Source organism: Cebus imitator, unplaced genomic scaffold, assembly GCF_001604975.1.
Source record: "Cebus imitator isolate Cc_AM_T3 unplaced genomic scaffold, Cebus_imitator-1.0 Scaffold12, whole genome shotgun sequence".
Taxonomy (NCBI): Eukaryota; Metazoa; Chordata; class Mammalia; order Primates; family Cebidae; genus Cebus; species Cebus imitator.
This window is the reverse complement of record NW_016107327.1, coordinates 10,433,520-10,446,909: the sequence shown is the minus strand read 5'-3', so window position 1 is coordinate 10,446,909 and position 13,390 is coordinate 10,433,520. Positions and strand designations below refer to the sequence as shown.

The window sequence follows — 13,390 nt, the reverse complement described above, 5'->3', positions numbered from 1 at the left end:
AAAAAAAAAAAAAAAAAAAAAAGCAAGACACGAAATAAAGAAGCACACAAGTATTTATGTACAAAATGATATGGGTTTGCTTCAAAATAATTCATAGCATACATGTGTTTATGTGGCGGGGGACAGAGATAAGGGTGGTAAGGGTATTGATAAAGCAAGATGGGCTGTATGTGTTGGTAAATGTTGAAATTGGGTGGTAGGTATGTAGATGTTCATTATCCTATTCTCTCTACTTTTCTGTATGTTTGAAACTTTCCATGACACAAAATTAAGAACATATACATAAGAATTTTTTCTCTTCCTTCCATCCATCATCTCCAAAGACTTCATTGAAAATGATTCCAGAAGGTCTCTTGGAGTCCTAGGAAATTGTTTCTAGGTGACATTTAATTTTAATGAAGGTCCTCCTCTGACAGTTGCAGTTGGTTTTATATAACTGGACTGAGTCCTATCCATGAGGTTTCTTGGAATCCTAGAGCATGAGGTCTATCAGATGGTTGCAGCATCCCAGAAAGAGTGACCCGCCCAGCCACTGTTGTGAGCGCTCCTCTCCTTGGTTCTACAGATGCTGCTAATGGAAACAGTAGCCATGGAGGGAAGGGCAGTGCATCCAGCTCCACTCCAGCCCACCCAGGGAATTACTGTTTGTCGCCAAGACCCAGCTATGCATCAGGAGACCAAGGTATTGTAGAGTTTTTTAATAGTGCACTTACCTGTGGTTAGAAGCACTCCAGATTTTGTAATGAATTATCTGTCAACACCCTCTAGAGTGTTTTCTCAGTTTGTCATACAGTGTTTTGAAAGTTTGTAATTGGTGTGGACAGTAATGAGTAAATATCTTGGGATTCTATATGGATGACCTAACTGGGAAATAATGTTAAGACAAGTGTATAAGGAAATGTCTTGAAAAACCTTGGGTTTAGCTGACTAAAGTACAGGATTCAAAATTCTCTGTTGTGTGATCCCAGACAAATCTGAGCTTTCCTTTCTCCTTTTACAAGAAGGGTGTAACAACAATGCTTGTGCTACAACCCCACAAGGGTGAGGGTAGAATCAAATGAAATAAGCTACATAAACTTGTGAATTGTAAAACAACATACAGATGTTAAGTGACTGTTATTGTAATGTTAGGTTACTAATGTGGCTTTTTTTTTAACTTTACCTGCAGAAGAGTGATTTAGACTTTCTGAGCATAGTCAAATTCAAAGTTCTGTGTTACTTTGGCATTCTCTCCTTTCTCCCACATGGCTGAGAACAAGAGTATCTCTTTTTTTATTTTTAATTTTTGTTTATCTTCAGCTACCATGTTTATTTCCGGGCCACCAAAGAAACGACACCGGGGATGGTATCCTGGGTCACCTCTCCCCCAACCTGGCTTAGTTGTACCTGTCCCTACAGTTCGCCCTCTTTCAAGAACGGGTAAGATCTTAACAGAATATGGATTTTAAGTGTGTTTTTAATAAGCGGAGATATCTTCTACTTCTATTCTTTCCCTGAATTCTTGGAGATGAATTATGTGAGAATATTGATAGTAGCTAATGTTTTGTACCGATCACATTTGCCTTCCCTGTAATGCACAAGATCATTACAACTGATCTGAATGCAACCTTTGGCTTAGTTTTTAACCCATAGCATTAAAAAGCCTTTCATTACACAGGACACAATGCTACCAACCCACCATCATAGGGCATATATGGACTTGTTTTGCTGGCAGTGGTGTTAGATTTTCCCTGCTGTTATCTGGTTCTTTATGTGACCCATGCTTATTATTTCTGACCTGGATGGTTCAGTCTGTGGCTAGAAACCTGAAAAACCAAAACCAACTGGTTCTCTTTCAGAATACGTAAACTGTAGCCATTCAACGTTCACAGTTAAATGTTCAAACCTTGCTGTACCAACCACAGGCAATTGTAAATATACTGGTTCTAAGACATAAATGAGCTATTTAAATGTTTAAGTGAATAGTTTTAAAGACAACATAGACATCTTACATACACAAATAATTATGCCAATCTGTCACTATGGTTGCTTGTAGATAGTACTGGTTAATGATGAGTTTATCCTTCATCACATTTCTCTATACCTTTCAAAATGTATGTAATGAATGGATATATGCCTTTGATAATCTTGGGGGGAAAGCTAAAATAACAAACAGGATCCAGAAGATTGCATACTGACAAAAACAACTGGAAGGAAAACCACCAAAATGCTAAATAGTAGTTATAGCCACATGATATGATTATGGTTAATTTTTTTCTCCCTTTGTTTTTTCAGCTTATCACTTTGTATAATAAACATAATAAAAAACATAACAAATCATTAGATTTTTAATACTTCTCTATTAAAAGTATTAAAATTATATTGCTTTTATTGTATTTCATTTAGTTTTCACATGTCATCTTTCTTGTCAAACTTTTTTCTTTCCAGAGTCCCCTTTATCTGCCCCAGTTCCACAGACCCCACTAACTGGCATTTTACAGCCCCGGCCCATTCCTGCAGGGGAAACTGTAATTGTTCCTGAAAACCTGCTGAGTAACTCAGGAGTTAGACCAGTAATTCTGATAGGTAAGCCAATGGAATTCCAAGTTGACTATGTCTTCTGGAATCTAGGAGTGTTTTCCCATTTCATTGTTTGTGTTTTTTCATATATTCATGAAGGGATTCATCCATCTATTGATTCTTTCAGCTTTTATTGGTCAGCTCTTTCATGCTGTATCAAACATGTGATTAGGAGCTGAGGATAAGGCAAAGTCTTTTGCCCTCTAGGAGCACTGTTTAGTGGGGGAGTCTGACCTCCTACAAGCCACTAGGGTTGGTAAATAAGTATTACAAGATATGGGCAATAACCATTATAGCACACTGTGACATCTGAGCTCCTTAGAGGTTCACAACCAAGAGCAACCAGAACTCAGAGCTCTAAGAGAGAACTTATCTCTGCCTGGAGGGGTCTGAGAAGACTTCCCAGAGGTGTTGGTTAAGCTCAGTCCTAAAGGTTGGTCAGAGTAGACAAGGTAGGGGAGGGGACATTCCAGTCAAAGGGAGCCAAACTACAGAGAAATGAAACAAACCAAGCCAGCTGACAGACCCTACTCAAGAGAACCAAGAGGCCCCACGGTTGTAGGTCTGAACCTTAGTATCTTTGAGAAGGCTGAGTCCTTCCAGGTGGTCTACAACTGGAGGTATAGACATTTAGGGGTCCCTACATTCCAGAACTAACTTAGTGCTTTTCATACCCATGTGAGGAGTCTCCTTGGTTTAGGACTAGCCTAAGCCATAAGGAGATTGCCTGTTCTACCTGTAAGACAAAATAGATAGGGTGTTTAAGTTCGCCACTTTTTTTTTTTTTTTTTTTTGGAGACGGAGTTTTGCTCTTCTTGCCCAGGCTAGAGTACAATGGCACGATCTTGGCTCACCAGAACCTCCACCTCCTGGCTTCAAGCGATTCTCCTGTCTCAGCCTCCCAAGTAGCTGGGATTACAAGCATGTACCACCATGCCCAGCTAATTTTGTATTTTTAGTAGAGACAGGGTTTCTCCATGATGGTCAGGCTGGTCACAAACTCCCGACCTCAAGTGATCCACCCACCTCTGCCTCCCAAAGTGCTGGGATTACAGGCATGAGCCACCGTGCCTGGCCTACATCTTTAGGACATGTTTATATGAGCTGTTATTTGCTTTTTGGGTTGGCCTAATCCTGCCTAATTGGATTGTTTTGCTTGGAGCCCTTTCCTTTACCTGGTTGCTCTATCTGCTAAGCCTAGATCTGTAGGTACTGGGGGGATTAAATGCTTAATGGATTAGGAAGCTCTTTTTGAACATTACCATAGTGCCACTAAGCTTTGGAAAGATGCATAGAACATGGGGACCCTTTGGTCCTTTGGTGCCTGCCTTTTAGTAAGTCTCACAGAGGGACTGTCCTCTCTATCAACCACCAAAACAGGGTACGTTTTGGACATATTTTATCCTATCTACTCGAAAACAATTTGAGATTATTTACTGTCATTTAGGAAGACAGTCTTACAAAAATAGCTAAGATAACAAAAGGAGCAGGGATCTCCAACTACCTGAAACTAGTAGAATCTTGCTGTTAATCAATGAATTTAGCTTAAAATTTTTTAAAAGAAAATCTCAGGAATATCTCCAGGTGGATAGTGTCAGGAAAAAAAAAAAAGAAAAAGAAATCTTAGGAAGTGAAACATGTATTGTTGTTTGTTTCTGTTTTTGTTTTTTGTTGTTTGTTTATTTTTTGACACAGCCTCACTCTGTCACTCAGGCTGTAGTCCAGTGACACGATCTTGGTCCACTGCAGCCTCCACCTCCTGGGTTTAAGGGATTCTCCTGCCTCCTGAGTAGCAGAGATTACAAGCATGCACCACTATGCTTGACTTATTGTTATATTTTTAGTAGAGACGGGGTTTCGTCATGTTGGCCAGGCTGGTCTCAAACTCCTGACCTCAAGCAATCCACCTACCTCGGCCTCCCAAAGTGCTGGAATTACAGGCATGAGCCACCTCGCCTGGCCGGTTTTTTTTTTTTTTTTTTGAGACGGAGTCTCGCTCTGTTGCTCAAGCTGGAGTGCAGCGACACAATCTTGGCTCACTGCAACCTCCACCTCCTGGGTTCAAGCAATTCTCTTGCCCCAGCCTCCTATGTAGCTGTGTGCCACCATGCCTGGTTAATTTTTGTATTTTTAGTAGAGACGAGGTTTCACCATGTTGGCCAGGCTGGTCTTGAACGCTCACAAAGTGCTAGGATTACAGGTGTGAACCACCATGCCCAGCTGCATTGCCGTTAGTTTGTTTTCTGATTTCTTATCTGAAAATAAACTTGATGAGGGACTTTATCGGATTTTTTTTTTTTTTTTTTTGACTTTTTTTTTTTTTTTTTTTTGACGGAGTCTCACTCTATTGCCCAGGCTGGAGTGCAATGGCACGATCTCCGCTCACTGCAACCTTCCCTCTCCAGGTTCAAGCGATTCTCCTGCCTCAGCCTCCTGAATAGCTGGGATTACAGGTGTGCGTTCTACCATGCCTGGCTAATTTTTGTATTTTTAGTAGAGACAGGGTTTCACCATGTTGGTCAGGATAGTCTCAAACACCTAATGTCATGATCTGCCCGCCTCGGCCTCCCAAAGTGCTGGGATTACAGACATGAGCCACCACCCCCGGCCTCAGAAATATTTTATCATTGCAATTTTAGAAAGCATATAGATATGTTTTGCAAACTCATCAATCTTCCAGCAAAATATTAACATGTCCCTTCCATGAGAAACAGAGATAATATGAGTACAGTTGTCCTTTAGTATCCCTGGGGGATTGATTCCATGCCCTGTCCCATATCAAATCGAATATCCTGAAGTCCCTCATATAAAATGGCACAGTATTTGCATATAACCTATGCATATCCTCACATATACTTTAAACCACCTCTGCATTGCTTATAATATTAATAAGTGCCTACACATCATTCATGTAGATTCAACGTAGTACTCAGCCCACAGCAAATTCAAGTTTCACTTTTTGAAACTTTGTGGAATTTTTTTCCCCCTATTTCAGTCCACGGTTGATTGAACATGGAACCCACAGATATAGAAGACCAACTGTATTTTGTTTCCTGTTCATTTAATTTAATATAAGAATAGACTTTGGAGCATCCAAGCAAATTCGCTAGGATTTATATATTTGAATGATTTTCTTGGTAGCTATCTCAGAGGTTAGGGAATTTTGTTAAGCATCTTTGATCCTACTTGAGCAAGCATACCTGGTTGGAACATAAAAAGAAATGTTGAACTGTATTTACCTGCTTCTATTGGGACAGGCTATGGCACTTTACCCTATTTCTATGGAAATGTTAGTGACATTGTTGTGAGTCCTCTGCTGGTGAGTTGCTACAAGATTCCACAGTTGGAAAACAAAGATTTAGAACAACTAGGGTTGACTGGCAGCCAATATCTGAGTGTGGAAAACATGATTCTTCTGACAATACAGTATCTTGTGCGGCTGGGTAAGTCATTTTCCATAATCATTTGCTGGTGACTATTTTTGAGGTTTCTTTGTGATGTACTTTTTCTTTCTTTCTCACATTTATCCTCCTATCTCTTATTTTTCTTGTAATGTTCTTTCCCTTCAACCCCATTCTCTGTAACTTTTTTCCCTTTCCTCTCCTCCATTTGTTTTCTACCCCTTTCCTTTACTCCTTGCTTCTTTGGGTCCTGGAGGAGATGAATTGCACCACCTAGTGTCCGGTCTCATGATGCCACAAAGTAGTTAAGGTAGGCAGAACCTTAAAGGGTTGTGCCTTGAGCGCTCCTTCCCTGGGGAGCTTGTCTAGGCCACCTTTCTGAAAATGCAACTACCATCTAGAATGCAAACATAACCATTATCTTAAACAATTATTTTCCAGTTTTCCACTTAGTCTTTTTGTCTTGTTTATCCATCGCCCCTACATCTATTTTTTTTCCTTCTCCAAATATACCCACTTGATGGAGTTCCATTGTTGAGGTCATAACTGTGGACCTCCCTGGAAGGTCCTCTAAGCTATAGGGCAAGGGGGATATGTAAGTCATGAACCCTTCACTTCCTCTATCTGATACGTCCTCCTAAGCCCCACAGTGGGTGTATGCAGGTGCCCTGACAATATTAAAGTGATTCAGAAGCATTTACATCGAAATGTTCTTTATTTTGCAAATGGCAATAGGCCATCTATATGCAGCCTAATTATACACTCATTCTAGGACTTCAAGCCACTGATTTACTTAGAAAAATATTTGCAATGTAAAATTACACATAACATATTTGTATGCACTTTTGTGAATTTTTTTAATTTTAGAAAATACTTCAGTGTTACGAAATAATAAAAAGATTGGGCTAAATAATTTTAAAAGAAAAAATAAGCTTTATTAGGGTATATTCGGCCTTTGGTGCATTAGCTAGCAGCTTTAACTCTTTGTGCCCTGAGAGGCTGTCTTGATGTGGGCTCTGCTTTGACATGGCCTTTTGAAATTTGCAAGGCATCAGTTTCCTGTGAGAGCTACTTTCATGGTAAACCTGGGACTTGTTAATGATGCTTATTGAAAGGAAATACAATTATAAAACTCCCCTGGGTCCAAAGCTCATTTGATGACATAATTTTAATTGCTACATACTGAAATTGGATTGTGGACTGTGTTCTAAGATCTAAAGGCAACTTCTAAATGCACCCAAAATTAGTAAAATCAGGCTTCAGAGAGTGATGATATTATAGCCAACCAAGCAAATCACTATAGCATTCTTTTTCAATTTTTTGTTGTTGTTGTTTGTTTTGAGACCAAGTCTCACTCTGTTTCCCAGGCTGGAGTGCAGGGGCATGATCTCAACACACTGCAACCTCCACCTCCTGGGTTCAGGCAATTCCCGTACCTCAGCCTCTGGAGTAGCTGGGATTACAGGCGCGCGTCACTACACCTGACTAATTTTTGTATTTTTAGTAGAGGCAGGTTTTTACCGTGTTGGCCAGGCTGGTCTCAAACTCCTGACCTCAGGTGATCCACCCACCTTGGCCTTCCAAAGTGCTGGGATTACAGGTGTGAGCCACTACGCCCAGCCTCTTTTTCAATCTCAATAGCAATTTTTAAAATCAGAGTCCAATTTAATTAAATGAACCAAGTGGTCAAAATAAGATATCTTTCCTTATATTACTAAATGTTCTTATCTTTTGTAAAAAAAGAAAAGAAAGAAAGAAAGAGAAAGAAAGAGAAAAAATTTCAGTTTAATTACACAGATTCTTCTCTGCTCTGCAGGATCAATTCTCTCCAGAATTTGACTTCCAGTCAATTAATTAGGCCTCTCAATATACATGAATAATATTTTTCTTTTAAAATTTAAGCTTTGTACATTGAGACTTCTCTGTCCCTCAACAATTGTTCTGGAGTCCTTAAAAAAAATTTTTTTTTTTTTTTTTTGCCTCTGGAGATTTCAAGAAGGCAAACAAGAATAGTTTCACATATGCGTGCCATAGATCATATACATATTTTTAAAATGTAAACTTCTAAAAGGACAGTTTCAATACTTTAGCGGCTCAGTTGCTTAGAGGTAACAGAAAAGAAGAAAAGCAAGATTCTTCAGAAGGAACATATCATCTTCACTACAGTCACTTTAAAAAAATCTCAGTTATTTCACAATCTGAAAATCTTTTGAAGTAGATAATGAAATCAGCAAATCCAGAGATTCTTGGAGGGCTCTGAGTCTGTTTAAACCTTGACTTTTCCTATTAAGGTAGTTCTGCCTGAAAAGCCATTAAAACTGATACCTCGACTAACCTGAGTTATTGGAGATCTGCACTTGAAAGAAAAGATTACTGTTATCAAGCTTGCAAAAGTGGAGAAAAGACGCCTGCAATGAAATTGTAAAGGCTGAGGATGAGGCACAGGGTGTGGTGGCTTATGCTTGTAATCCCAGCAATTTGGGAGGCTGAAGCAGGAGGATCACTTCAACCCAGGAGTTCAAAGCTGCAATGAGCTATGCTTGTGCCACTGCACTCCAGCGTGGCAGGCAGAGTGAGACCTTGTCTCTAATTAAAATAAAAAATAAAATAAAATCAAAAATAAATAAAAAAGGCTGAGGATGAAAAAGTGATAGGTGATTTTTGGAAGCAAGACATTTTACTCTAAGAAGTCTCTTACCTCATTTAAACTTTAATATCTTTCCCCCGCTTCTTGATTCCTAATGGTACATCAGTCAAAACTCTGTAACAGTGAGTTTTAAGGCAACAAGGGATGTTGTGAACATGTTTGGTAAATTTATTTTCCCAGAATGCCTTTGTATTTTGAATTATGCTTCCTGATAGAAAATGTTACTCAGTCCTGAAGTGAGTCTTATGGACTATTAACCAGGTCCCTGAGCTTTCAGGTTGTTAATGAAAGACAGTAGGGAATTGGAGACAGCCAAGGCCATCTGCTTTTCAGCTGTCATGTTCTGGTGGAGGAAAGCTTTAAATAGATGACCAGCTTCTATCCACTTTGAGCTCACTGAAAAGTGTGCACCTAGTGACAATTAACCATGAGGCCAATTTAATAAAGCTGAATGAAGATCAGACGTCTTGGAGGTTCCTAGGTGATTTTGTTTAAAAAGCATCCCTCCACATTGTCAGGAAGTGACTGAGAAGGACAGAAGAGGCCAGGCTCAGTGGCTCATGCCTGTAATCCCAACACTTTGGGAGGCTGCGTAGGGTGGATACTAGAGGTCAGGAGTTTGAGAGCATCCTGGCCAACATGGTGAAACTCTATCTGTACCAAAAATACAAAAATTAGCTGGGCATGTTGGCGCATAGCTGTAATGCCAGGTACTCCAAAGGCTGAGGCAGGAGAATTGCTTGAGCCCAGGTGGTGGAGGTTACAGTGAGCCAAGATTGCACCACTGCACTCCAGCCTGGGTGACAGGGAAACTGTCTCAAAAAAGAAGCAGCATAGAAGAATCACAGACATAATACAATGTATACATTACCATTTTCTTGTCCTGTTTCCATGTATAAAGGACAAAAATCTGTTTATGAGAATTCCACTCTCCTACCTCTCCCTGGCCTCCAACCAATTGTGGAAAAATTATTTTCTCCAGTTAATTTTTTTTTTTTTTTTGACAGAGTCTCACTCTGATGCCAGGCTGAAGTGCAGTGCCACAATCTCGGCTCACTGCAACCTCCACCTCCCAGGTTTAAGCGATTCTCCTGCCTCAGCCTCCCGAGTAGCTGGGACTACACGTGTGTACCACCACACCTGGCTAATTTTTCATATTTTTAACAGAGTCAGAATTTCACCATGTTAGCCAGGATGGTCTTGATCTCCTGACTTTGTGATCTGCCTGCTTTGCCTCCCAAAGTGCTGGGATTATAGGTGTGAGACACCGTGCCCAGCCTTTTTTTTTTTTTCTCTGAGACGGAGTCTCACTCTGTCGCCCAGGCTGGAGTGCAGTGGTGCCATCTTGGCTCACTGCAACCTCTGCTCCCAGGTTCAAGCAATTCTCTTGCCTCAGCCTCCTGAGTAGCTGGGATTACAGGCGCGCACCACCATGCCTGGCTAATTTTTGTATTTTTATTAGAGACAAGGTTTAACCACATTGGTCAGCCTGGTCTCGAGCTCCTGGTCTCGAGCTCCTGACCTCGTGATCTGCCCACCTTGGCCTCCCAAAGTGATGGGATAACAGGCATAAGCCACCGTGCCTGGCCTAAAATTGTTTTTATAATGTATAAGATTTTATTTAATTTTCCGTGTCTAAAAAGCATTACTAAACACCTCATTTTCTTACTTTCCCAGAAAAGATGGGAAGGGCCAGAGAGGCCACTTAGATCCCTATTAGAGGAAGGAATGGTTCTGACTCACTTGCGGGGCCTCCTTCTCATGCAGAAGTCCAATTGATCACCCCTTTGTTCTTCCTCAAGGGACTTTTAGCCCTGGGTTCTGGAGCTGTTGCTTGGTCTCAGATCACAGATGCTGAGGAGTCTGAGCTGGTTTATAGGAGCCTGAGTTTCAAATCTTGGGTTCACAAAGCAAAAGAAATGATTGAATAAAGGGAGTAACTATACTCTCACTGCTTTCAATTTAAATTAAATGTTGAAATCCTAGTTCATTTGTGACACTTGGATACCAAACATTGACTTGCTTATTTTGTTCTAAAGACTGGTTGAGTTTCTAAAGAGAATAAGAAACAAAATCCCCCTGCTTCCAGGAGCCACAGTTCAGCAGTATAAGCTTAGCTCTAACTGGCAGCAGCAGAGTGCCAAATGGCATATTTAACAATCCAGAATGCTGGGGAGTAACTAGATCATGAAAGCATTCTCTATTTGGGAAAAGTGTGAGGCTGCCTCAAATATAACTTGGAAGTGAAAAATAATTAAACTTCATTTTCTGATGCACAGTATTCTCAAAATTAGGCGTAGAGGCAATACATTAAAATGTTTTTCAAAATGCCTATGAATAAAATGAGAACTTAATGAAACTTAAAATTGGTTATACACCAGTAGGTTGGCTTCTTTTCTTATTAGGCCTCAACAATTTCCATATGCCAAGCTTAATAGGTCAAGAAATACACCATGTGCAAGGACCAGCTCTCAGGGCATATGGTAGAATTAATGGTTTCTCTTAGTACATTCTCTTTTAAAGAGATCAAGAATACAATAAAGAAGAATAGAAGCTTGATGTTTTTTAAAAAATTGAGGCAGAAAGAAAAATAATTTCACAGCAGGAAATTATTAGTAGGGACTCTATACTTGTGACCACTCCAAGAACAAGAGGTTATTTTCTAGATGGAGTATGTATGAAGGGCTGAGGACTGCAGGATGACATGTGGATGTGTGTGTCTCTCCTACCTGTGATTCTTTAAATTGCAGTTGTAATTCTCTTCAATATAGGTCCTGATCAGATACCTCTCAGGGAAGAATTTGAGCAAATTATGCTGAAAGCTATGCAAGAATTTACTCTGAGAGAAAGAGCACTGCAGTTAGGTGCTCAGTGTGTCCCTGTGTCACCAGGACAACTCCCCTGGCTTGCTAGACTAATTGCCAGCGTATCTCAAGACTTGGTTCATGTGATTGTGACCCAGAACTCTTTGGCGGAGGGTATTTCAGAGACTCTCAGGACTCTCAGTGAAATGAGACACTATCAAAGGCTACCAGATTATGTGGTGGCAATTTGTGCATCGAAAATCAGAGGAAATGAATTTTGTGTGGTAGTGTTAGGTGAGTAATTTTTTTGTTGTTTTTTTTTTTGTTTAATCAATTCATTCAATCATTTGTCCATTTGAAAATGTGTATTGTGTGTTTCAGGCATCCACATAATCAACCTCTGAATAATTGCTCCAGCTTGGGCTCATCCTCCTAATTTTAACCTTCCCTTTTCTTCTCAGATGAGGTTTTTGTAGCCCTCAGTTTGGCTGGTGCCCCTGTCAGCTGGTTGTGGGAGCATTATTTCAAAGCTCTCCCTAGTAACAGATACCCCTGTCTTATGTAACTGCTGTCCTTTAAAGGTTTTGGAAATGTTACCACTCTAGCATGTGATAAAGCTAGTGCCACAGGTGGCCTAAGCCAGTTAATCAAATTTGCCAGAAGCGTAGCTCATATATTCTGCTTCTCACTGAAGAGTCTATTTAATATTGTAACATTGATCCTAAAGAAAAGATTCAGAAAGTTGGTACACTACAAAATTGAGGGGTGGGAGAGGATTTTTTTCCCCGCTGCTGTACAGATTTTCTATCAGGCACCCTCCTGGGTAGCCATTTGAATTACATTTTACTTCTCTTCTCTCTGTACTGAATGGCTCCCACCTCTTCTGAGCAGAGAGGCTAAGAAAGCCCCCTCACTTTGGCAAAACCTGTCTGCCCATCTTTCTGTGCTACGTGTATTTCCAGAAAGCTTCATTAGTGTGATACATTAATATTTTTTCATTTTTATTTGTAAAAAACATGTTTATATTTTTAAGGCAAATATTCATTATAACCATGCAAGCACAATCTTTATAAGATTTTTCATACTCTTCCCTAGTCTTTTTTTCCCCATGTTCTCCACCCCTGGGCATCTATGCAATTGGCATGGGGCAGCCATGGTGTTGCCCACAGTCCCTGGGCGGGACAGGGACCTTCCTTAGTCATTAAACACAAGCATGTGTATGTTTTCAGGTACAAACATAAGGTACATCATTTTTTTTTTCCTTGATCGTCTCGTATTATAAACATTTCTCTTTCTGTCTTGGGTCAGAATTGATACTTCAAATGCTGTGTAATTGTCCACACCTTTTGATGTGTCATAATTTTCTTAACCGAAGACCCCGTAGTGACATCCTGTGATTGTTCGCAATTGTTGTCATTGTAAGTAATGTTCCAGCAACCTTTGTTCTGTTGATGAGTCATCTTTTCTCTCCATTCTGCAGGTCCGCACCAGTCCCGAGCTCTGGCAGAGAGCATGCTCACCACAAGTGAGTTTTTGAAAGAAATTAGTTATGAACTTATCACAGGAAAGGTCAGTTTCCTGGCATCACATTTCAAAACCACATCATTAGGTGAGTGGTTGTGAGATTTGGCAACAATGCCAGCCCCTGGTTGTGTCATTTTCTGAATTTAAATCTTAACCTGTCAAGGAGATGGGTGTGAAGCTCATGCCTGCCAGCTGATCTTTCATTTAAAATGGTTTATCCTAAGTATTTTATCACTAACACCACGGAAGCAGTAAGGGGGTCTAGAGGAAGGTGCATTGGTACTGGATTCAAAAGTCTCAGCTTAGCCATGACCTTATTGAGTGACTTTGGGCAAATTTCTCTCTCCCTGGAACTCGGTTTGTTCATTTGTTCCTTCATTCCCTTTCTTTTCTTTCCTTTCTTTTCTTTCCTTCCTCCTTCCCTCCCTCCCTTCCTTCCTTCCTTTTTTTTTTTT

At 40.2% G+C, this 13,390-nt stretch overlaps 1 protein-coding gene across 4 annotated transcripts in view; it reads left to right on the top strand.

Annotated features, from left to right (window-relative positions):
* The window catches only part of GREB1L (GREB1 like retinoic acid receptor coactivator), a 315,577-nt gene that overhangs the window by 218,599 nt on the left and 83,588 nt on the right, over positions 1-13,390 (top strand). For all 4 annotated transcript variants that reach the window (XR_005195569.1, XM_017498857.2, XM_017498849.2 and 1 more), the window contains 6 exons: positions 566-682; positions 1,300-1,419; positions 2,428-2,565; positions 5,817-6,002; positions 11,379-11,705; positions 12,892-13,020. Coding sequence is in view for 3 of the 4 variants with exons in the window: in XM_017498857.2 (XP_017354346.1) it covers positions 566-682; positions 1,300-1,419; positions 2,428-2,565; positions 5,817-6,002; positions 11,379-11,705; positions 12,892-13,020 (1,017 nt within the window). In the remaining variant the exon portion in view is untranslated. The remainder of the gene's footprint in view (positions 1-565; positions 683-1,299; positions 1,420-2,427; positions 2,566-5,816; positions 6,003-11,378; positions 11,706-12,891; positions 13,021-13,390) is intronic.